Here is a 25,494-nt window from a genome sequence, read left to right as displayed (position 1 = left end):
TCCAGAACCAGTAAATGGCAATGTTTCCCTCTCTTTTTTCACACATATACATGTTAATTTCAAATCTCAGTGCTTCCCACTTTTTTCAAATGAAATCACACATTTCTATTGGTTGAAAACTTCAACCCCTTTCCAAATGTACCCTTCCCCCAACTTGACTTCTGCCTGCTACCATAGCAACAGCGCATGGAACACTGCTGTGAGGACAGAGGTCAGAAGTTCAGCACACAATGTTTCAAATCCAAAGAGCAAGAGTGGTTCACCTGTGCAACCTAACAGCAAATCCAATCTAATCTTCTGTGGGAACACAATTTTCTGAACCAATACAAAACATGCTTCTAAAAATATACACATACAGCCTACTTTTTACTGTTAAAAGATTTGAATCAGCCAATGTGTTCTTTTTATGTTAAAAAAATATGTATGCATCCATTTTACAACTGTCTTTCATTTCATGTTGCCTTTCTACTGAAAGACACCTCCTGAGTGCATCCAGATCTCCTTGGAAGATGTTCACAGTGTGGATTGTAGGTCACAGCTATGTCTTCTGGAGTGAAAAGTTTGCAGAAAAAAGAGGTATGGTGAGAGACCTTGCTTTGCCAAATGTAGACATTAAATGGATTGGTCAGAGAGGGTTAAAGTGGCACCAATTAATGCCTTTGGTGAAAACCTTTCTACATCTCCCACAGCCTAACCTTATTATTGTGCACTGTGGTGGTAATGACCTAGGCACTCTAACTGGGGTAGGTCTGGAAATGCTTTTTAAGGACACCTTTGTGCAATTGATGTCTCTTTTTCCACAAACTGCCTTTGTATATTCTAATCTATGCCAAAGGCAAAAGTGGAACTGGTCCAACCAATTTTGTCCACAGATTGACAAAGCAAGGAAGCACGTCAACAAATCTATTTCTGCTTTCCTCAGAGACTATGGTATGGGTTCTATATACCACAACAACTTGCGTTACAACATGCAAGACATTTATAGAGGAGATGGTGTACACTTCACTGATGAAGGCAACAGAGTCTTCCTCTTGAACTTAAGACTCTGCATCGGTACTTACTTGTAGGTACCAAAAAACACACAATGAACACAAGGGCTCTTTTTAGAGCCACCTTATATCTAAACACTTAAATGCTATTTTTTATTCTTTTTTTTAAAAAGTTTTTTTTCGGGTGCGCGCTGGGTGCGCGCACTCGGCGATATTATTTTTAACAATATAAATCTTTTTTTTGCCCTACAAGGTCCTACTGTGACCCCCTTACAATGCCTAGTGGGTCAATATCTCCCCACTCTGCCCCCTTTACACGTTCTCCCCCTTTGTTTCTCACCCCCTCTAAATGCGAGAGACAAAATGGCGCCGCCGCTTCCTGATTTCCACTGATTCGAATGTTTACTTACTTCTAACAACCAATCAGAAGTGCGCTCGCGCACTGCCGAGTGCGCGCACCCAGCGCGTACGCTGCGCGCTTACAGATATATATATTGATTTAAATGCTTTTTTCTCTGGAAATACTGAACAGATTTACACCAAACCTGCAAAAGGCACTTCATGGACCTTTTAGCTACCTCTCTACCAAATTTCAAGTAATTCTGTTCAGCCGTTCAGGCTGTAGCTGCGACTAAAGTCCCTATGGAAAAATCCATGGGGAAAACGTGTTTTGGGACCCCCCCTTTTTCTCAGCCCCCGCTTTACGAATCACCCCGAGACTTCCAGGGTAGGAGCTGAGCGGAGCGCCCCATTAGTTTTGAAAATTTCGCGAGGAATCGCCAACCGGCGCCAAAGTTATTCAAAATAGAATTTTGAGATTTCCTATGGAAACTCGGTCCTAACTATAACTATCTACTGGCGACCGCCAGTAGATAATATATATATATATATATATATATATATATATATATATATATATATATATATATATATATATATATCATCCAGTATTTCTGCTGATATCTGCCCTATTAGCACCCTGGATCTCAGCCCATATAGGAAGGATTTAACCCATTCTCTTTCCTCTAGCCCTTTTATCCAGTTACTGTTAGAGCCTCAGTTGGTCCAGGGTGATACATCAGTATTGGCTCTAAAATAACATCTGGACCACATAAGCAGTCAGGCAAAGATCAGACTGCCTAAGGCCCACAATACTGTTAAACTCCATAGACTACTGAAATTTCATCGTCCCACCTTATTCTACCTTTGACAGATAGGAGATATTAACACAATCCTGGATTGTTTAGATCTGGCATCAATCAGGACTCCATCACATTTTGTTTGAATGATACACTTTCTAGAGGAAGAAATCACAATATCTCCTATCAAGGTAGGCAGCACCTGATGATCACCTTTTTCACAAACCTGGAAGGTCAGGGATCACCTACAGAGGGAGTGGGCTACAATATATCAATCAGTTATTGTGTTTTGTACATTGACATGTGGAACTACTGGAACTGGGCTAGAAGATCTAGTCTGCTTGATTGAATGCATAAAATATCCCTATACGTTCTTGCCCAAGTAAGTTGATAATTCCTGAATCATCTTCAAGGTTCTGTGAGAAGCCGTTTCTTCCACTACCCGAAAGAGGTGTTTTGATGAGTCTAAAGCTTCTTTAATTTTTTTTCTGCAAAACATGGTTTCTTTGTTGTTTGATTGACTGTTTTGGAAGTCTTTCTGACACCTTCAACATAATCCTGTGAGCCTCATTTGGACCTCTCTGCCACACAAGTTCCACTCTCCCCACTTATGTCAAAACACTGTATCAGCAAATTAGTCAATCAACAGCATCTGTTTAAATTAACGATCTATTATCTTTCACAGCTTGTGATTGTGGTTTCCAGTACACTAATGGCATCTGTGAGCGGTAAGTATAATTAAGAAATTTGGGCATGATAAAGCACCTTGAAATATGGTTAAAATGATTTCACATTATTTCTTCCATTGTCATACTCAGTCAAGCTCATGGTGTAAATCATCTGTGTGCTAATTCAGTCGAAATTATTTTTTTCAAATGAATTGCTATTGGTCTTTTTAATCTAAAATAATGTAGTTTGACAAGAGGGCTTTAACCTACAAAAAGGTTGTATCAGACTTGGCAGCTGTTACTGTGCTTCGTATATTGTACAACCGACAGACCAGCATATGAAGAAAGATGAGGCTTGCACTACCAATGTCCTAGGAGGCAAGAAAACCTTGGGGGTGTAGTAAGTGAGTCTAAAATATTGTGCTCTGCTATATTCAGGAAAAGTATACTGAATGGTTACAGGAACGCATCCAGGCTTTCAAAGTGAAATACATACAGTTAGGGTTGTGTGACAAAACCACACATGCGATAACCACTCATGCCAGCTCCATGCGTTCATAACCACGCAAATCTTAAAGCTGCATATGCCTTTTACACGCATGCTTTTTAACTAAATATGCATTGGTAAGTCATGTATGGCAAAGACATGTGTGATTAAGACTTAACAGGTAAGTGTAACAACCCGACCCTGCCTCCCCTAAGCCCTAAAAACTACCCCAAACCCTAAAAACTACCCTGCACCCAAGCCCTAAAAAGTATTCTGATCCCTGCCTCTCACCCTGAGCCATAAAACTCCCCAAGCCCCCACCCTGAGACCTAAAACGTTCCGCCCTCCTGAAAACCAACCCCCTCACCCCTGAGCCCTAACATCTTCCCTGCCCCAAGCCCTAAAAACTATCCCACCCGTCCCAACCCATAAAAACTACCCCAACCCCTCTGAACCCTAAAAACTATCCAAAACCCTTCTGAGTCCTAAAAATTTCCCTGAACCCCCTAAGCCCTAAAACGTATGGTGACCCCCGAGCCCTAAAAACGACCCGACCCCCCGAGCCCTAAAAACTTCCCTGACCCCCCAAGCCCATAAAACTAACCTGGCCCGAGGCCTAAAATTGAACCCAACACCCCCCCCTGAAAATAGCCCGACCCCCCAAAAAACTACCCTAACCCTTAAAAACTACCCCCACCCACCCAAACCCGGCCCCAGCCCCACTTAACTCACCATGTCCGCTCCCGATCCTTCCTGCTTCCACCCATTCCGGCAGCTAGACTGCGCACTGCCTTACCACTCATGCGTGGTTCAGGCATACGCGTGCTTAAGGCAAGCATGGTAGAGATTGCGTTGTTGGGACACGCGTGGCTCTGCCCACCTTGTTCCGACCGTTCCCCACAGGAAGATATCTCAGTTCATGTTCATCAGTACTTGACAGTACAAAAGTACACAGACAAACTCATCCAATGTTCCAGTTGATTTAGGGACTCAGGTATCAGTATTATGAGTGCCTTTGGCACTCACAGATAAGACTAGGCTTCATCCATGTGCCAGATATATTTCATTTAATTAATCAGAGGAATGCTCTGTCAAGTAATTGCCATCTTATTTTCACATATATCAAATTGTTATCATTATTATTTCTACTGACATATAATAGCAAGATTGTAGTAACACCCTATTCCTAGACATATTGATATTTCTTATGCTACAGAAACTCATTTCAAGAGTGTCAAAAACGAAATCTAGTGTTCGAAGAAGAGTTATGCTTTCTAAGCACAAAGTTGATAATAAGGCAAGTGGCAAACAAAATCCAACCATTTATAAACAAATTCAGATCCTCGACCCTATATATGCAAATACATTTATTGTCTTGGTACAAGTAAGAAAAACAAAAGCAGTCAATATACTTAACAATAAATGTACACAGAAATCTTTTAGACTTACCTGAGTCATCTGCTTCCAAACTGTTAAGAAGAAAATTGTAGTGTCTTCATGGTTTTACTTTATAGTACAATATCCGTTGCAGTGCAATAGCTTTAAAAGTTTTCAAACTACTACAAAAAGTAGTATTAAGCTATATATTACTTATGCAGGCTTACTGAGAAATTGTGAGACATTACTCACTTAATAGTCACTTCTTACAAGGTTGTAGGCCATAATATATGCTGGCTAGAACAGTAACATTTAAAGTGAGCGTGGGAGAGTTGTAAGCTCAACCACGAATAATGGAAAGATGGACTAATAGTCTGTGTAACTGCTTGTTAATACTTAGGACCTAACTACGATGGCGGTTGTAGTGCAACTGACGGCTCGTTGGTTGCTGTCCGATCGCCATCTACTGCTGCGGCCCAACCGACGCATAACGATGCGTGCGTTTGGAGGTAGCAGTCGGAGTGATTGACGGATTATCAAGGAGCATGTTGGTCAGTCGGAAACTCACCACAGTCCCCTAAGGATGGAGTTCCCTCCGTCAAGATTATGATGTTGGTTTCCGCCATGGAAAGGCTGTAAGAAAGTGACATTGGGGGCCCCTAACCATGCCCCACCATGAGGTGCCTGCCACAAGGTGCAGGGATGGTCACAAACTTCCATTTTTCAATTCAAATTCAGGTACAGAGGTCTTCCTGTGTATAATGGAAGATGATGAAGCTGAATGCCAGGAGGTTTCTCAGTGGTCATCTCAGGAGCTCCATGATGCACTGGTTCACAGACATCTTGGTATCCTTCAAAATACTTACTGGTTGATCACCACAATGATATGATGTTTGGTTACATGATGATGCACCACCCACCAGATTTACTATTGTAGCTCTGTATCCAGTTCTAGGGAATATGCAGAGTCTATCTCAAACACATTAAATAAGCCAGCTATCACAAGTCACTGGTCACTCCTATAGAAATATTTGCATTAACAAGCCCAAATTGAGGATGCCTAAATGAACAGCATCAAACTTTAAACTTAAATGTTTTCTAGGGGTTGAGGATTCATACAGCAGCCTGATGCCTCTGAAAGATTTTAGGGCATGAGAGGATTTCTTCAAGTGCTTCTCGTTTAACAGGGACTCTGACTTGGTTAAAAAAGTAGGAATAGATTGTTGTGGGTTTCCTAAAACAGGAGGTGTGAAAATGTAATTTCTTTCTCATCATCATCATTATTATTATTTCAATTCAAAGAACCATAAAAGCAGATTTGAACAAATACATTTTGCTACAATAATGTTAAGTGTAAGTTCCAAACCAGATTCCATCCTTTAGCACAAACTGTTGATGAATCTGGCAGAATGCCCACCATAATATATATATACATAATAAAAAAAGTGTGCCAGAGAGCAAAAACCTCAACAACAAAAAAAACAAGCAGCTCCGTAGCTCCAGATGGGTCCACTATGTCATCTGGCAAACAAGAAAAATACCAGAAGGAGGGGACTAATATATGTTAGTCATCACCAAGGAATTAAACTGCATTGTGTAAAGAATGATGATGGATTAATCCCAGATCAGTTGACTGGGGGTGAGTGCTTGCAATGTTCAACACTCCGTCCATCATCCCCTTTGGTTTTGCTTTGTTCACCCTAAGTTGGCAAGGTATGCCCAGACGTGGGTCCCTTGCTCACTTTGCCACTGGATTCAAGATAGCCTGGCTGATGAGGGTTATGAACCCGAAAGCGGTCCCAGGATGCTTGTTTCCGGTCCAGGGAAGACATGGCTTGGCAGTTCGGGCTGGACTGCCCCCATGAGGCACAGGGTCAGACTGATTTGCATATGGCCATGTCTGAACTGGGGTGGTGGAGTGAGCTAAAGAATGATGATGGATTAAACCCAGATCAGTTGACTGGGGCTGAGTGTTTGATTTGCTCAAACGCTCCGTCCATCATCCCCTTTGGTTTTGCTTTGTTCGCCCTAAGTTGCCAGGGTATGCCCAGACGTGGGTCCCTTGCTCACTTTGCCACTGGATTCAAGATAGCCTGGCTGATGAGGGTTATGAACCCGAAACCAGTCCCAAGATGCTTATTTCCGGTCCAGGGACGACATGGCTTGGCAGTTCGGGCTGGACTGTTCCCATGAGGCACAAGGTCAGACTGATTTGCATATGGCCATGTTTGAACTGGGGTGGTGGAGTGAGCTAAAGAATGATGATGGATTAAACCCAGATCAGTTGACTGGGGGTGAGTGCTTGCAATGTTCACTTTAAAGGAAAGGGAGTAGGAGGATAGGGAGGCAGGCTTTTTCCTCCTTTTATAATGTACCTAACAAAATAAGGAACCTAGAAGGATCCTAAAAAAAGCCTACCTAGACAAAGATAGGTGCTCCATAATTAATAGAGTCCTACACTAGAAAAAACCTTTTGTTTTTCTATAGTCCCCTCACTCACCTAGAGTTGCCCCAGGGTGACATGCTTCATCATAGGGGTCCTCCCAGGCATCTACTGCCTGGGGCGTGCTGCAACTTGGCGAAATACGCAGGAGCACTTACATTTTCAACTATGTGTGGTGAAGTGTGCTATGTGGAGTGAAAAAAAGAAAATTATAATAAAAATTACCTGGATAGTGAGCCCTAATTTTATTCAGCTCCTATCCGGTAAATGTAAATTAAAATGGGGCTAGTAATAGAGTACAGTAACGTTATGTGTGCCTGTCCCTAATTACTTGGTCGACATGTTTCGTGGTTACCCCAACCACTTCCTCAGGACCGCGCAAGGACCAGCCTTGCGTGTACCACTCCGAGTTGTTACGAACAAATCACTAATTTGTATTGTTATTAAACTATTTGTTGATCAAATACGATACCCATAATACCAGGATTTTCTTTCGAAGTATTGGGTCGTAGTTTCTGTATAGAAAAACAATGACACAAAAGATTAGTTGCACTCCCAGAGTCCACAAATTTATGTGGACTAGGGACCAAAAACTACTTTACATTCATTGTATACCTAAAATTTTTCATAAATCTTAAAAAAGTGCAGATTTACTAAGTGCTTAAGTGACTATAGTGCAAACACACAGATACATACACATACAGACAAACAACACAAAATGCGGTAGATTACACGAGTAAACCTACTTTTCAGGAGGGATAATTCTACTCCCTGGTGTTTGCTGGGGCAAGGAGGCTCTAGATATCTAGAAAATAATTAAGGAAGTAAGTTTAAGCGCGTAAAAGTAAATCGAAGGGATATGGTCCGGTATTTTTTCGCCAACTTACTTATCTAGAATGCACCATCAGCTATTGAACCTAGTGACTCCCAGGAACACCGCATACTGGTGTGGCTCTATCGATGCTTTCTTTTAAATGCTACTACTGGCGGGAAAATCTAGTGAATGATTCACAGGTGTGGAAGCCCGTTTGGTTTTGGGCGCCATCTTGTAATGGTGAATCGATACATAATTAGATATATTTAAAAAAAATGAAGCTTATTGCCATCCAGATGTCAAGTAACACCTCATTCTTTTGTCAGGAAAATGTACCAAAATTATAGATGACACAAAAGACGAGGTTGTATCCGTCATCCAAAAATGAAAAGATAGTTATTCTTCCATATCGTTTTTACGCGCCATCTTGGAATGGGGGATACATCAAACTTATATATTATCATTTTACCTCAAAAGCTAACATATATTTCTTAATATAAGCGCATTTGTACTGTGATTTGAGATCTACATGTTCATGTAAAAGCCAGAAACACCGATGTTGAATTTATCAAGCCTGACCACATCGAAAGATAATGATTCTTTCGTATTGGTTTTTAAGCGCCATCTTGGAGTGGTGGATGGTTAAGTTGAGATATTGGCAACTAGCTAAGAAGCTAGCAAGTAGTTTTAAAACAAGGAATTCATACTGTAGTTCATGGTAACCTCATTTGAACAAAACCCAAAGAAATCGAGGTTGTGCTTGTTGAATGAAAAATAGATTATTTATCATTAGCGTTTCTTAGGGGCCATCTTGGAACGGTAAATGAATCCTTCTTATAGATGGTACATAGGGTCCAACACATAAAACTCGTGCCAGTTCGCTACATACACGGATGAGTTTATACTCAATTCTGTTTAGGGATGTTTAATTTATTGTGTTGAAACAGAGGTTTTTACTTGTCAGCCCTATGATTTTTCAGGGGCCATCTTGAAGTAGTGAATTAGGCTTTCTTATACTGACAGTTATAACCCAACATCCAATTTGCTTTAGTCATTCGAATGTTTGTCAACATGTGGTCTTGCTCATGGGTTCAATGCATTCCATGGGATATTATCATTGAGACCTTGGGTGTCCGTATGTAATTTGTACACCCATCTTTGTTCCTTTACATGCAGACGTTGCTCTAGATTATCACCCGATCTTATTTTTTCAATGATGATCCATTGCATATCATTTGGAGAATGTTTCTTCTCTACGAAATGATTAGTCATTCTTGTGCTTGATCTCAAACATCGGATGGTGCTGCGATGTTCACTAATTCTGGTTGTAGTTTTCCTGGTGGTCATTCCCACATAGTGGAGGTTACACGGACAGGTGATTAAATATACTGTTCCAGTGGTTTGACAGTTTGTAAAGGTTCTGAGATCCCAGGTTGCCCCTGTATTGAAAGTAAATCTCGTGGTTTTCTTGGTTAAATGACATACACTGCAATTACCACATGGATGGTGGCCTTCAGGGAGATTGCTTATCTGCTGGTTAATTTGTTGTGTCATTGGACGTGTATGTACCAGAATGTCCTTCAAGTTTTTACTCCTCTTATGTGAAAACATTGGTAAAGGTATGTTAAGACCACTGCTAGTGAGGGTGGACCAGTGTTTCTTCACCACTTTTGTTACTTGGTCCGACATTGTGTTGTATGTTGTTATACAAATGGGACGTTTGGGTTGTAATGATACTTCTTTTTCATATGTCTCCAACAATGCTTCTCTGTTATTGTTGCCTGCCCTCTTTTGTGCTTGTCTTACAATAGATCTTGGATATCTTCTTTGTTGTAATTTCAATGACAATTCTTTTGCTTGTTCAACATAATCGGTTTTCTCTGAACAGTTCCTTCTCAGCCTTAGGAACTGTCCATAGGGTAAATTGGCTTTCAAATGTCTGGGGTGGAAACTGTCATATCTGAGGAGGCAATTTTTTGCAGTGGATTTAAAATGAGTGGTTGTCCGCAAACCTTCACTGGAAACATGAATGTTGAGGTCGAGAAATACTAGTTCCGATCTACTCATCGTATGTGTAAATTTTAAAAAACAGTCCTGTTCATTAAGCCACATGAGGAAATCCAGTGCTTCATTTTCAGTTCCTTTCCATATCATGAGTATATCGTCAATGTATCTCCACCATCCTTGGATCTTACTTTGATGGGGGTTGGCGGCATTCAAGATCTTGTTGGTTTCCAGATGGTGCACATAGAGGCCAGCCACACTTGGAGCAAAAGTGCTTCCCATGCTGGTACCGTGTTGTTGCTTGAACATGAAATGTTCAAACCTAAAGAAATTTTCTCGTAAGGCCAAATTACAACAGGCCAGTACAAAATGTTGTGGTGTCTTATATGGCCATATGTTCTGGTATAGAGTATCTTCTAGTATTCTCATAGTTTCATTGTGCGGAAGACTTGTATATAAATTTTCCACATCAAGGGAAACAAGAATGTTTGTAGTTGGATCAAAATTCAATTCCTTCAGTAGTACCAGGGTTGATTTGGTATCTTTAAGATAAGTACTTGTTGCTTGTACAATAGGACGTAAGAAGGCATCAGCAAATTTGGATAGTGGTTCTAAAATTGAACCAATACCCGATACAATCGGGCGTCCAGGGGGATTCTGTAATGATTTGTGTATTTTTGGTATGGTGTAAAAATACGGAATTACTGAAGATACTCTATACCAGAACATATGGCCATATAAGACACCACAACATTTTGTACTGGCCTGTTGTAATTTGGCCTTACGAGAAAATTTCTTTAGGTTTGAACATTTCATGTTCAAGCAACAACACGGTACCAGCATGGGAAGCACTTTTGCTCCAAGTGTGGCTGGCCTCTATGTTCACCATCTGGAAACCAACAAGATCTTGAATGCCGCCAACCCCCATCAAAGTAAGATCCAAGGATGGTGGAGATACATTGACGATATACTCATGATATGGAAAGGAACTGAAAATGAAGCACTGGATTTCCTCATGTGGCTTAATGAACAGGACTGTTTTTTAAAATTTACACATACGATGAGTAGATCGGAACTAGTATTTCTCGACCTCAACATTCATGTTTCCAGTGAAGGTTTGCGGACAACCACTCATTTTAAATCCACTGCAAAAAATTGCCTCCTCAGATATGACAGTTTCCACCCCAGACATTTGAAAGCCAATTTACCCTATGGACAGTTCCTAAGGCTGAGAAGGAACTGTTCAGAGAAAACCGATTATGTTGAACAAGCAAAAGAATTGTCATTGAAATTACAACAAAGAAGATATCCAAGATCTATTGTAAGACAAGCACAAAAGAGGGCAGGCAACAATAACAGAGAAGCATTGTTGGAGACATATGAAAAAGAAGTATCATTACAACCCAAACGTCCCATTTGTATAACAACATACAACACAATGTCGGACCAAGTAACAAAAGTGGTGAAGAAACACTGGTCCACCCTCACTAGCAGTGGTCTTAACATACCTTTACCAATGTTTTCACATAAGAGGAGTAAAAACTTGAAGGACATTCTGGTACATACACGTCCAATGACACAACAAATTAACCAGCAGATAAGCAATCTCCCTGAAGGCCACCATCCATGTGGTAATTGCAGTGTATGTCATTTAACCAAGAAAACCACGAGATTTACTTTCAATACAGGGGCAACCTGGGATCTCAGAACCTTTACAAACTGTCAAACCACTGGAACAGTATATTTAATCACCTGTCCGTGTAACCTCCACTATGTGGGAATGACCACCAGGAAAACTACAACCAGAATTAGTGAACATCGCAGCACCATCCGATGTTTGAGATCAAGCACAAGAATGACTAATCATTTCGTAGAGAAGAAACATTCTCCAAATGATATGCAATGGATCATCATTGAAAAAATAAGATCGGGTGATAATCTAGAGCAACGTCTGCATGCAAAGGAACAAAGATGGGTGTACAAATTACATACGGACACCCAAGGTCTCAATGATAATATCCCATGGAATGCATTGAACCCATGAGCAAGACCACATGTTGACAAACATTCGAATGACTAAAGCAAATTGGATGTTGGGTTATAACTGTCAGTATAAGAAAGCCTAATTCACTACTTCAAGATGGCCCCTGAAAAATCATAGGGCTGACAAGTAAAAACCTCTGTTTCAACACAATAAATTAAACATCCCTAAACAGAATTGAGCATAAACTCATCCGTGTATGTAGCGAACTGGCACGAGTTTTATGTGTTGGACCCTATGTACCATCTATAAGAAGGATTCATTTACCGTTCCAAGATGGCCCCTAAGAAACGCTAATGATAAATAATCTATTTTTCATTCAACAAGCACAACCTCGATTTCTTTGGGTTTTGTTCAAATGAGGTTACCATGAACTACAGTATGAATTCCTTGTTTTAAAACTACTTGCTAGCTTCTTAGCTAGTTGCCAATATCTCAACTTAACCATCCACCACTCCAAGATGGCGCTTAAAAACCAATACGAAAGAATCATTATCTTTCGATGTGGTCAGGCTTGATAAATTCAACATCGGTGTTTCTGGCTTTTACATGAACATGTAGATCTCAAATCACAGTACAAATGCGCTTATATTAAGAAATATATGTTAGCTTTTGAGGTAAAATGATAATATATAAGTTTGATGTATCCCCCATTCCAAGATGGCGCGTAAAAACGATATGGAAGAATAACTATCTTTTCATTTTTGGATGACGGATACAACCTCGTCTTTTGTGTCATCTATAATTTTGGTACATTTTCCTGACAAAAGAATGAGGTGTTACTTGACATCTGGATGGCAATAAGCTTCATTTTTTCTAAATATATCTAATTATGTATCGATTCACCATTACAAGATGGCGCCCAAAACCAAACGGGCTTCCACACCTGTGAATCATTCACTAGATTTTCCCGCCAGTAGTAGCATTTAAAAGAAAGTATCGATAGAGCCACACCAGTATGCGGTGTTCCTGGGAGTCACTAGGTTCAATAGCTGATGGTGCATTCTAGATAAGTAAGTTGGCGAAAAAATACCGGACCATATCCCTTCGATTTACTTTTACGCGCTTAAACTTACTTCCTTAATTATTTTCTAGATATCTAGAGCCTCCTTGCCCCAGCAAACACCAGGGAGTAGAATTATCCCTCCTGAAAAGTAGGTTTACTCGTGTAATCTACCGCATTTTGTGTTGTTTGTCTGTATGTGTATGTATCTGTGTGTTTGCACTATAGTCACTTAAGCACTTAGTAAATCTGCACTTTTTTAAGATTTATGAAAAATTTTAGGTATACAATGAATGTAAAGTAGTTTTTGGTCCCTAGTCCACATAAATTTGTGGACTCTGGGAGTGCAACTAATCTTTTGTGTCATTGTTTTTCTATACAGAAACTACGACCCAATACTTCGAAAGAAAATCCTGGTATTATGGGTATCGTATTTGATCAACAAATAGTTTAATAACAATACAAATTAGTGATTTGTTCGTAACAACTCGGAGTGGTACACGCAAGGCTGGTCCTTGCGCGGTCCTGAGGAAGTGGTTGGGGTAACCACGAAACATGTCGACCAAGTAATTAGGGACAGGCACACATAACGTTACTGTACTCTATTACTAGCCCCATTTTAATTTACATTTACCGGATAGGAGCTGAGTAAAATTAGGGCTCACTATCCAGGTAATTTTTATTATAATTTTCTTTTTTTCACTCCACATAGCACACTTCACCACACATAGTTGAAAATATAAGTGCTCCTGCGTATTTCGCCAAGTTGCAGCACGCCCCAGGCAGTAGATGCCTGGGAGGACCCCTATGATGAAGCATGTCACCCTGGGGCAACCCTAGGTGAGTGAGGGGACTATAGAAAAACAAAAGGTTTTTTCTAGTGTAGGACTCTATTAATTATGGAGCCTCTATCTTTGTCTAGGTAGGCTTTTTTTAGGATCCTTCTAGGTTCCTTATTTTGTTAGGTGCTTGCAATGTTCAACACTCCGTCCATCATCCCCTTTGGTTTTGCGTAGTGCGGATTGTCAAGCAACACAATAGGTAAAAGAGATTCAAGAGTTCAAAATAAATGTTATGTTAAAAACAATGTTTAAGATAACTAAAAACAATAAGTAAAACGCAATGTATAAAAAAGAGCATATTCATCTGTTTTTCAATCCCCTGGGCTGAGCATGTCTGACCTTACACGTTTGAAGACCTCCGGCCCCCCCTTAGTGCTGTTTCACCTCGGGCGTACTACAACAGTGACACAAATGTACTTGGACCGCCATATCCAGGCTGCTTGGAGGTATCTAGCAACCGCAAAAACCACCAGCCTAGAGGTGTCAGATCTTAAGAGCCTGGTGGCAACCATCTAACTCCTTACACCCAGGGAGCTACACGGGGGTAATAGCCTTTTTCTCTTCTGGGCATCATACGCTGAGCAGAAGAATAAACAGGAAGATAGGTCTTCTTTAGGCCTTTACACCCAGGGCATTCTAAACTCTGGTAGATCTCATTTGCCCACTTAGCACGAAAGGCCATAGTAGGTAAAGACTGATATCTAAATTGTAAGAACAATTTCCTGGCCAGAGCAGGAGTGATCTCATCGCTCGTATACTCACAGCTCGATGACTACTTACACTCCAGAAAATCCAAAGTCAAAGTGCCTCTACTGCCCTATGATCTCTTGGTGTACCATCTGCCAATAGGCCGATTTTCTTTCTAGTTGACTCTAAAAAGCTGGAATTATAGCACCTTAAAGTGTTTAAAGGGTCAAATGATGTAAAGTAAAGGGTTCATGGTCTACAATCTGTGCAAAACCAAGCTTCATGTTGCTCTGCTGGTGCAACTGGCTTCAGACAGATAATTTAGCTCTGTGGTGTTATAGAAAATTTTGTTATTGGGATGAAGTTCATAAGAGTGCAGATGTGTGGTCATTTGTACTTCGTAGTTAGAAAACAAGTGCAATTACATAATATCAATAACTATGTTCACATATAATGCACGCTGTCGACTAATGTGGATACAGCTGTAGCATATGGACAGATTTTTCTTGCCAGAGTTCTCTCTTGAAGAAGACCCCTAACATAGGTGGTAGAAAGAAGGCTTGTGGAATTAATAGACGTACGTAAGAGTTGTGCCTTTACTTGCATTGCAGAGTGGAACCATGGGTATAAACATGGCAGGTATCACAACTGCGTAATAAGTACATTTTAGAGAGTGCAATGGAATCACAAGGCATTAGAAAAATGTCCTCCGTTTCACGGTATCAAATGAAGGAAAAGTATGAAGCAAGAGATGTGTACAATTTTATTACTGGTCTGAATAATTAAACGAGCAAGGATTTTGAGAATTTACTAGAATAAAGTACTTCACTTATAGATTTGGTGCTATTAACTCCTTATCAGTTGAAGCATGTGTGAGATTTATAAGTGAAAGCACAAGGTGAAGTTCTTACTGTTGATACTTAAGTCAACTCCTTGCTAGAGGTTACATAAAACATATGTTTTGTTTTCCAGGTGTCCTTTTGGCTTTGGTGGCCTCAACTGTGAAGAACGTAATTACAGGCACCTGGCATAAGTATACTTTCTGATCTCTCTTGAACAGCCCAGTATTAGAATCATGTTGTATATCACGCAGTAGCTTGAATGAGAAACTTCCCGTCGGTAGATCATGTGTATAGGGCACATGCAAAAACAACAGTTGATGGACGGAATGCAGAACAATGTCATACATTTACCCCAGTACTGAGATCTAGGCCTAAATCCATTGTTTTTTGCTCACCATGCCATTCCAGTTTGAACCCAGCCATATGCAAATCAGTCTTGACCCTGTGCCTCATGGGAACAGTCCAGCCCGAACTGCCAAGCCAGGTCCTCCCTGAACTGGAAACAAGCATCCTAGGACCGGTTTCGGGGTTTCACCCCTCTTCAGCCAGGATAACTTGATTCCAGGAGCATGGAGAGCACGGGACTCACGTCTGAGCATACCGGTCCCACTCGGATGACACATGCAAAAACAACAGTTGATGGACAGAATGCAGAACAATGTCATACATTCATTCCAGTACAGAGATCTGGGCCTAAATCCATAGTTTATTTGCTCACCATGCCATTCCAGTTTGAACCCAGCCATATGCAAATCAGTCTTGACCCTGTGCCTCATGGAACAGTCCAGCTCGAACTGCCAAGCCAGGTCCTCCCTGAACTGGAGACAATTATCCTAGGACCGGTTTCGGGGTTTCACCCCTCTTCAGCCAGGATAGCTTGATTCCAGTGGCATGGAGAGCACGGGACTCACGTCTGAGTATACCCGTCCCACTCGGGGTGACACATGCAAAAACAACAGTTGATGGACAGAATGCAGAACAATGTCATACATTCACCCCAGTACAGAGATCTGGGTCTAAATCCATCGTTTTTTTTCTCACCACGCCATTCCAGTTTGAACCCAGCCATATGCAAATCAGTCTTGACCCTGTGCCTCAAGGGAACAGTCCAGCCTGAACTGACCGAACTGTATAGGGCAGTCATTGCCCACCTGCTGAGTCACACAACCCTTGACTCAACTATTTTACCCATGGTGCTTGATGTCACCATGTACTGGTTAGTAACTCTGCCTGTATTCATTCTTTAGCTGGTACTGTTTCTGACCAGGTTGAACAAATGTACAGAAATACAAGATGGCCCAACTCTAGCCATGTGCTGATTGCAAGGGAAGAAGAAGGTTTTAAAATGCATAGGCTAAAATAAACTTTACAATTTGAAATAACTGCAGGATCTACTGTAAAGACCGCCTCAATCAGATAGGTCCATGACTGATAAAAGAAACAGGAAAATGAACCCACCATGTTTAGACTGCCAAAGTCAACATGTCTTAAAAAATCACATATTATGGGAGAAAGGGACATGATGGTAACATGTAATGGCGAATATGCCTAGTCAAGTGAACATTTTGTGCGTGCTATAAAAGGATTTTGATTTATGCATGAAAAATCAAACCTTTGTTTTTTTCCCCTGGAAACATTTTGTTTTTAAAAACTAGGGAGAACACAACTAAGTAAACGCAATTGGAATGAGCGTTCACTGGCATAATATTACCACCCAAAATATCCCCATACAAAAATATTGTGTCCAAAATATCGATGTAAAAAATATCACCATCCTATACTTATAATGATAAGTTCCAAAATATTGAAAATAAAATATAATTGTCATTAATATATTTGCATTAAATATCACTTTTTACATATTTCTCAAATTAAATAATACAAATTAAAGATATTAAATATTAACATTAATGAAAAAATATAAGGTTTAATATATATTTTAACAAATATAATAAATAAACTTATTTAAAAAAAGTTAAGCACACATATATAACAATTGATATATATTTACATATTTCTACTTTAAAAGCAATTATTAAACAAACAATTCTAATTTATATTATCATTTTAAAGTTTTCAAACAATATACATACCAATAAAATAAATCTTTAAAAAACAAACTGTTCTAATTAAATTAAAAAAGTAAATAATAATATTCTTAAAATTTAGTAAAACATATTTTACACATTAAAAACATTAATAATTAAAAATATGAAACAATTAAATAAACAAAAACATAATAATATAAATTATAACAATATAAACTAACTTATAAAATATAAAATTCAATACATGTAGTATTCCCACTACAATTTATACAAAACTACACAAACTATTATAATAAATGTATAAAAAACTTACTATTCCCACTCCAAGCAATGAAAAAGTAATAAAACTGGGTACATTTTACAAATCTTCCTCCAGTAGATTCAACAGTAATGCAAGTGTTTCATTGTGGATAGGTAATATTTATTATAACCATTCCAGGCAGTACAACAGTAGGGAAACTGTTGAAATGCAGAGGAGTAAAATGTACTATTCCCACTCCAGTGAGTACAACATTAGGGAAAGAGTTGGATAGTGGAGGGGTAAAATGTACTATTCCCATTCCAGTCCATAGAACAGTAGATAAAATGTGTTGGATAGCGGAGAGGTAAAATTTGCTATTCCCACTTCAATCAGTACAACAGTAGGGGCAGTGTTGAATTGTGGAGGGGTAGAATGTAGTATCCCCACTCAAAAAAGTGCAACAATAGGGAACGTGTTGGATTGCGGAGGAATAAAATGTACTATTCCCACTCCAGTTCGTACAACAGACAACAGAAGGGAAAGTTTTGGAGTGTGGTGTGGTGAGATTAACTATTCCCACCACGGTCAGTACAACAGTAGGGAAAGTGTTGGATAGCAGAGGGGTACCTTTTCCTGTTTCACTCCAGTCAGTACAACAGTAGGGAAAGTGTTGGATTTCAGAGGGGTAAAATGTACTATTTCCACTCCAATAAATGCAACAGTAGGAAAAGTACAGGATTGCGGAAGTGTAAAATTTACTATTCCCAGTCCAGTCAGTAAAACAGTAGGGAAAGTGTTGGATGGTGGTGGGGTAAGATTTACTATTCCCATTCAGGTCGCTGCAACAGATGGGGAAGTGTTGTATAGCAGAAGGGTAAATTATTCTGTTCTCACTCTAGTCAGTACTACAGTAGGGAAAGTGTTGGAATGCAGAGGGGTAAAATGTACTATTCTCACTACAGTCAGTGAAACATTAAAAACAAACAAAATGTCTAAATCAAAATAAACTTTGTTTCCTAAAAACATAGTAAATATATTAAAATATAAATATCCTCAATAGAAAATTCAAAGATATTTAATATTGAAAATTTTAAAACAAATATCGCAATGTTAAATACATATTACAAATACCAACAAATATTATAAATAAAACACAAACATAATTTTCTTACAAATATAATTTTTTATTTAGAAATTATTTACCCCAAAACACTTTCATGTAGTTACCTCCCACCCTATAACCCCACAAAACTCACTGCCTGCATCTAAGAATTAACTTAAAAAAAATTATTCTACACATTAGCAATAAAAATATTTAAATCAATGTACTTCCTACAGTATAAGCCCTCACAACACCCAACACAGTCATAAAATGTAACAGAAAACTATTTACGCAATTAACATGATTAATTGTAAAATTATTAGTTAAAATTAATTAAAAGAAAATGATTCATTACTTAAAATTAATTTACTTCCCACCCCATACCACTAAAAAAAACCAGAACCCACATCTAAAATTTTAAAAAAATAATTGCACAAGTAACAAATTAGATCTTTATTAAACAAATACAAATAATTAAAAACAACATATCAATTCATTAAAATTAATTTACTGCCCACTCTTTACCCCTATAAACCCATGTTCTGCACCTAAAATGTAACTTAAAAACTAAATTAATTACACAATGAAATAATTAATTGTCAATTAAAAAATTTATAGTATTTTACACCTATTTATTAATTAATTAAAACTCAAAAATTCATTTACTCCCCACCCTTTATCCCAATAAACCCCACAACCCACACCTAAAAACAAATAATCACAAAATTAACGTAGTTAATGCTCAATTAATTAATAATAATAAACAACTAATTATTAATTACTAGAAATAAATTACTTCCCACCCTCGACCCCTATTACTCCACAACTCACATATTAAATTTACTTTAAAAATAAGTTATAGCACAATTAACATACTTGGATATCAATTAATTAATAATACATTTCAAGTAATCGTTAATTTATTACAATTGAATTACTTCCTACCCTGTACCCCTATAAACGCACAACCTGCTACGGAACTAAAAAGCACAACATTTTATTCAATTAAATTTTATACCTATGAAAAATGTAATACATAAATTAACAAACATAGACAATAATAAACAAAAAAATTACATCATAAATATTTAAAATATACACTAAAATACATAACAATAATCAAAAAACGATATTTTATACAACTATATTTTGGCAAATGATATTAATGACCTGGATGAGGGGAGTGCATGAGGCATGTAGGGTCACCTCTGAAAGTCCAGTGGGTATGGACCATAGTCAGTCATATGCCAAACTAAAATGAAATAGGACTGACTCTGGTTACCAAAAGCATCATTTTTAAGGAGTAGACCTTTAAAAACTGTTTGTGCTTTTGTCATAGGCTAGTCACATATACATGTAGAATTACCATTTTGTTGTCCCTGCAGCATTCCTGCTGGCCTTAGTGGTTGTCTCCTGCTCTGCTGGTGTTTTCCTGCTGCTCACCCTGATCCTGGTGGTGCATTTATGTTCTAGGTAAGAGCCAGTAAATATGGCTAATTTAATGCAAACTAGCGCATCTTGTGAAGTTAGGTGTGACACCAGTAGTGGCTGGTCTTGCTGCAGAGTGACGGGTGGGAGAAGGGTATGGGGTGGGGGCTTTGGTTGGATGACAAAATAAACAATAAAAGAAAATAACTTACCTGCTCCTTGCCAATCACCGCTCAGCCACACTTTTCCTTCCTGCTGTGTACGTGCTGAGGCTCCCAGACTACCCTAGGCCAATCCCAGTGCTTAACTCATGCAGGTCAGCATGAGTGAAGCACAGGGATTGGCCTGAGGGGCTTGTTTTTTTGCCCCAAAGGGGGCTGGGAGCCTACACCTGCTGTTCTCTCAACCAGTCAATGCAACGTGGGCTGGGGAGATGTCAATGCGCATGATCTTTTGGCCATCCTAAGACGGCCCGCCAAACCGTCATGTGCACTGACAGCAATGCTGCCCATCACTCCCCTTCCGTGCCTGTAATGCACTCAAAGGCTCGGTTTGGTCTAGAGAAAAAAGCAAAATGATAATAATACTGTTTTATTATCATTTTATTTTTCCTTTCCCTCAGCTGACCAGCAGAGGAGCCTCCGCTATGTGACGCACAGCTAAAGTTCTGACTGTCTCAGCAACTGCATCACTACTGAATTTAAAGAGTTTCATAGTTAGTACACTTGAATAACTCATAGATTTGTAGGGTACAGCGCTCACTTAATTACCTGAATCTAACCTGAATCTTACCAGAATCCTAGTTATGCTGTAGTGAATTCTTTTCCAACCCAGCCCATCTAAATAGCTTAATCGGAAAGGATTCCAACCAGCCTATAACGATGAGGGATGGAGGGCTCCGAACAACGGTCAGAGCCCTTCCGCCCGCATCGTAATCGGGCCCTTAGTATTCCCCCATTAGGAACTGCATACTTCTTATTTTACCAATCTAAAAGTAAATACAGACCTTAAATGAGTTGCTGTCAATTATTAATAGTCGGTAGCCTTCTAGGACCAACTGCTGAAAGGCCGTTATAAAAATGTATTTAGCTTTTTCCGGTGACTATTGCCTGCAGCACATGCCCATATCTGCAGCAAACCTTCTAGATTTTAAAACATCCTTTGCTCTGTAAATGATTCAACTTGAGCCATCATAAATCTTCTCTTCTGGATCCTGTCTATACTGGGTTGACAAACATTATTTCAGCTTCCAATCCACAAATAAAACAAAACACGGTTGAGACACTCCTTTTCATTGAAATTGCAATACATTTTATTATTTGAGAGCCCATGCGTGTGTGTACGCTTTGTCAAAACATCACTTCATATTGAAATTGGTTAATACATCTGTCTTTGGGCAGATCCCATATTCATGTATCCAAACCATAGTGTTCATTAGCTGAGATGTCCTCAGGAAAAGCAATTTAAAGTCAAGCTGATCTTTATCGGTAAATGTTATGGTAAATTGACAACTCCATTGGAGATTGCATAGTTGCACTGCTTTATACATAAAGATAAACTTGTTGCATTTGCCACATAATCAACATTCTTTGGTATACTCCACAGAATTCATCAAAAACGTTTCTGTCTCCAGCAGAACAAGTGTTAGTTGGAATGCTGCACATTCAATTCAGTGTATCACATCACGCTTTGCAGAAGTATGCTGAACGTGTTTATCCTATTGATTGCTGCCTTCAGTCACATTTATATCTAGGCGGACAACCTGCCATTCCTCTTTAGGGAAGTGGTAAATTATTCCATCACCATGACAGAGGGATCACCCACCTAATTTTCAATGACCGCCAAGCAGGCAGTCATTCATAAAAGCCTTGGCAGGAACCGCCATCATGGCAGGTCCTGTCAATGCATATCACTGTTTGGTGCAAGGTTGTGTCAGCATGACACAACCCTGAACCAAACAGGTTTCTTTTTTTATTTTCAATAAGAAAATCCCAAAAAAGGGATTTCATTTTAGAAATAGAAAACTAATAATGCTCCACTCGCTATGGGAGTCATTTCCCATGGTAGGGGGAACATTATTCAAATGTTACTGTCCCTCAGTTAGTAAATAAATGGCTACATGTCTACCCATCTAAATTGGGCAGGCGGACATTTACCCATTTCTCTGATAGCCTTTACTCCGCAGTGCCATTGGAGAAGTTTGGCCACATGGGAGAAGTAGCAGTGCCGGCCATTGCCAAACTTAAAGTACACCCGCATGTAGATTGGGAGGGCAGACAACTATGTTGGTCACGAGGGAATTCCATCATCGACACAGCAGTAATCCCTTCCCGCCGACATACAAATCCAGCCCTAAGAGCATGATTCAAAAAGATAGACTTACACTTTTGTGTAAGTTAACTACTTTTAGGTGTTCATGAGTAATAAACCTCCACACTCCCTATACTTATATCTGTGGAGTTCCATGCCCTCAATGCGGAGTCTTCAGGGGCAGAGAACACATAAGTATAGGGAGGAGTGCAGAGTCATAAAACTCTGAACATAGGGGCTCATTACGATGGCGGACGAACTGCAGTCCATCCGCCATCGTCCCTGAGATTGAGACCGGCCGCCTATATGGCGGCGGTCCCGCACATGAAATTACAAAGCGACCGCCACTGTGGTGGTCGCATTGTGCATGTTTACCCTTTCAGCGGGTACTGCTGGCTGCAGCACCCGCGGCAATGTTAAAAATGCATGTTGTACATTTCCCTGCACTACGTGGCAGGCACCACGCGGTGCCTGCCACCTGGTGCAGGGAACCAGCTGCCCCCAAGTGCAAAATTTACATGCCCCTGTACAAGGGGGGCCCGCAACGGGCCCCCAAATACAGCCCCACCAGATTTTCAATTGCGGTTGAGCCGCCATAGACAGGCTAGTGGGGATGCAAAATCCAAATCTGTCAGACGGTGCCTGCTAGGCACCGCCACCATTTTGTGGATGCGGGATGGATCTGGCAGGCAATCGTAATGATTGCCTCTGTCGGACCTGTGGCAGACGAGCTTTCCACCCGCCAGGCACACCGCCTTCCATCCTGATCTGGCAGGCAGTAATTGGCCGCACAATGGAGGTGAACCCGCCACTGGCAGGCTGCCGGTGGCTGGTTCACCGCTATCATAATCACCCCCATAGTTTGTGAATACCTAAAAGTAGTAAATATACACAAAAGTGTTTGTTTATCTTTGTGAGTCAGGCCCATAATAGGTGAGAATTTTACTCAGATCAGATTATTACCAGATTATTATCTCTGACAGAAAACATTTGCACTTGTTCCTCTTTGGTTAATATTGACATAAAACAAAACAAACTCTTGAATTTTCCTCCACAGAAGTGAATCAAATCAAAAATGTTTTTTCTATACTCAAGTTTACTTTTGCAATTACACACAGAACTCAGAAATAGAGCCCAGGTTTGCAAAGTTACTGACCTAGCCCACTGACTGTGATCAATTTGTGCCAAACATTTAAAAATAATACTAAATTAAGTGTTCATCTTTTCAAATATGGGGCAGATTTATCAATGTGGATAAAGCTGCAAGGGGTGGCCGCACAACAAGTGAATTTGTTTAATTTAACATGGAAATTCCCTAAAGTAAGTTTAGCCACGTGAAATAAAAATATGGCAGTCACCTTGCCTACACCTTCCGAACTTTGTCACAAGGTTGGGAGGATGTTTTATGTTCCCCATTCTCCCCAACTTGCCCAACAGCAGTGGAGGGAATTTGCTGTTTAATTTTTTTAAAGTGTAATCTCTCTTGGTGTTAATGGAGAAAATAAAAATGTGTTAGAAGTGCTTAGTACTCCACTTTAGTAAGAAAGGCCATGGCTCGATTATTTACATAATCTTTCCTGGTGGTCATATGATTTGTTTTTTTTTAAAGAAGTAACACTTATTTTTTTAGTTTTAAGATTTTACTAATCTGCAGGATGATAAACCTGACAGAGCATTTCTATATTTTGTTTTACTTTGGGTCTAGGTTGGTTGGGTTTTCTTGCTCAGCAGACTAATGCATCCACTGCAGAAGCCTGTGTTCAATCTCAGGTCACAGGTTTATAAAATGGTTGGTCCACTCAGCCTTTTATCCATCTGAGGTGGATAAAATAAATAGTATTGAGTGGGGTAACAATAAACATCAGTTGTTAAGCGCCAAGATACCTACGGGTGAACATGCCCTTTACAAATACACAAGTTATGCGTTAAAATATTCTACAGGGATGGCAGGCTTCAGTAGACAAAAACCCAGCATGCATATTGGCCTCCCCGAGGCAGGAGAGGGCTTATTCCCACTCCCCCCTCCTATCCCCATTTCCCTACCCAAGAGTGGGAGTGCTATATTTCTAGCAAACGTTTTCTGGGACACCACACAGTTGCAACACAGTTGCCCCAGTCCCCTGGTCAGAGGGCATGGGTGTGGCTGTCCCTTGCCTGATCCTCTTTCACCCTCAAATTATGAGGGTGAAGTAAGAGTGGGTAAGCTAACAAAAGCCTACTGGTTCGGTGGAGGGTTTAGATTAGGACAGGAAGAAATGGCGCTCAAGCAAGTACGCAATGAAGTGTGAGATGTGAGCAAGAATTACGGGCCTACCAGGTCAGTGGAAACAAACCCAAACAAAAATCCCTGCGAGTGTGTGGGTCTGGACCCACACTGAAAATTAGAACCAAGTCCTGTGCACACGTTTAGGGTATTGGTTGTAGTGTAAAAACCACTATTCAAACTACTTTCTGTGCAGAAATTATGAAGGTCGACATCAGGAATATCTTTAAGATTACTTTTATAACACGTTTCTTGATAAGTACAGAAAGAAAAACCAGCCGACACGTGTTTCGTCACTGGGGAGTAATCCCGTGACTATTCAGGGCTGGGAAGGACACAAGGAATAGGGTATAATACAAAACAAAAAACAAATCTGGCACATGAGAAAATAAACAAATGTGTGGTGATGACTCAGAAAAACACCCCTAATAATGTGGAGACCCTATGAGAGTTGTGCAGAAAAGTACAAAAAGTGACAAAAAGTAGCATCTCGTGACCTGTGAAATGGATTCTTTTAATTATGAAGGAGGAAGCAAAACAACATAAGGAAAACAAAATTAATCAGGCCATATTTAAAATTGCCTCACAGTTAAGAGATGTATTCAATTCATACTTCCTAACATGGTGGTATTGGTGAAAATTCAATGTGAGTGGGTGCATCAATAGTGACTTCAAGCGATTTTTGTTCACATCAAGACACTTTAGAGATTTGTACAGAAGTCAGAAATGATTTAAATAAAAACAGAGGAAACAACAAACAGGAGCA

At 39.7% G+C, this 25,494-nt stretch overlaps 1 protein-coding gene across 2 annotated transcripts in view; it reads left to right on the top strand.

Moving 5' to 3' along the window:
* The window catches only part of LOC146796120 (uncharacterized), a 531,425-nt gene that overhangs the window by 242,164 nt on the left and 263,767 nt on the right, over positions 1-25,494 (top strand). For both annotated transcript variants that reach the window (XM_085628491.1, XM_085628489.1), the window contains exons 5-7: positions 2,814-2,856; positions 15,467-15,504; positions 20,113-20,200. In XM_085628491.1, coding sequence (XP_085484617.1) covers positions 2,814-2,856; positions 15,467-15,504; positions 20,113-20,200 — 169 coding nt within the window. The remainder of the gene's footprint in view (positions 1-2,813; positions 2,857-15,466; positions 15,505-20,112; positions 20,201-25,494) is intronic.

This window comes from Triturus cristatus, chromosome 10 (assembly GCF_964204655.1).
Source record: "Triturus cristatus chromosome 10, aTriCri1.1, whole genome shotgun sequence".
Lineage (NCBI taxonomy): Eukaryota > Metazoa > Chordata > Amphibia > Caudata > Salamandridae > Triturus > Triturus cristatus.
This window is presented reverse-complemented; position numbering and strand designations above follow the sequence as displayed.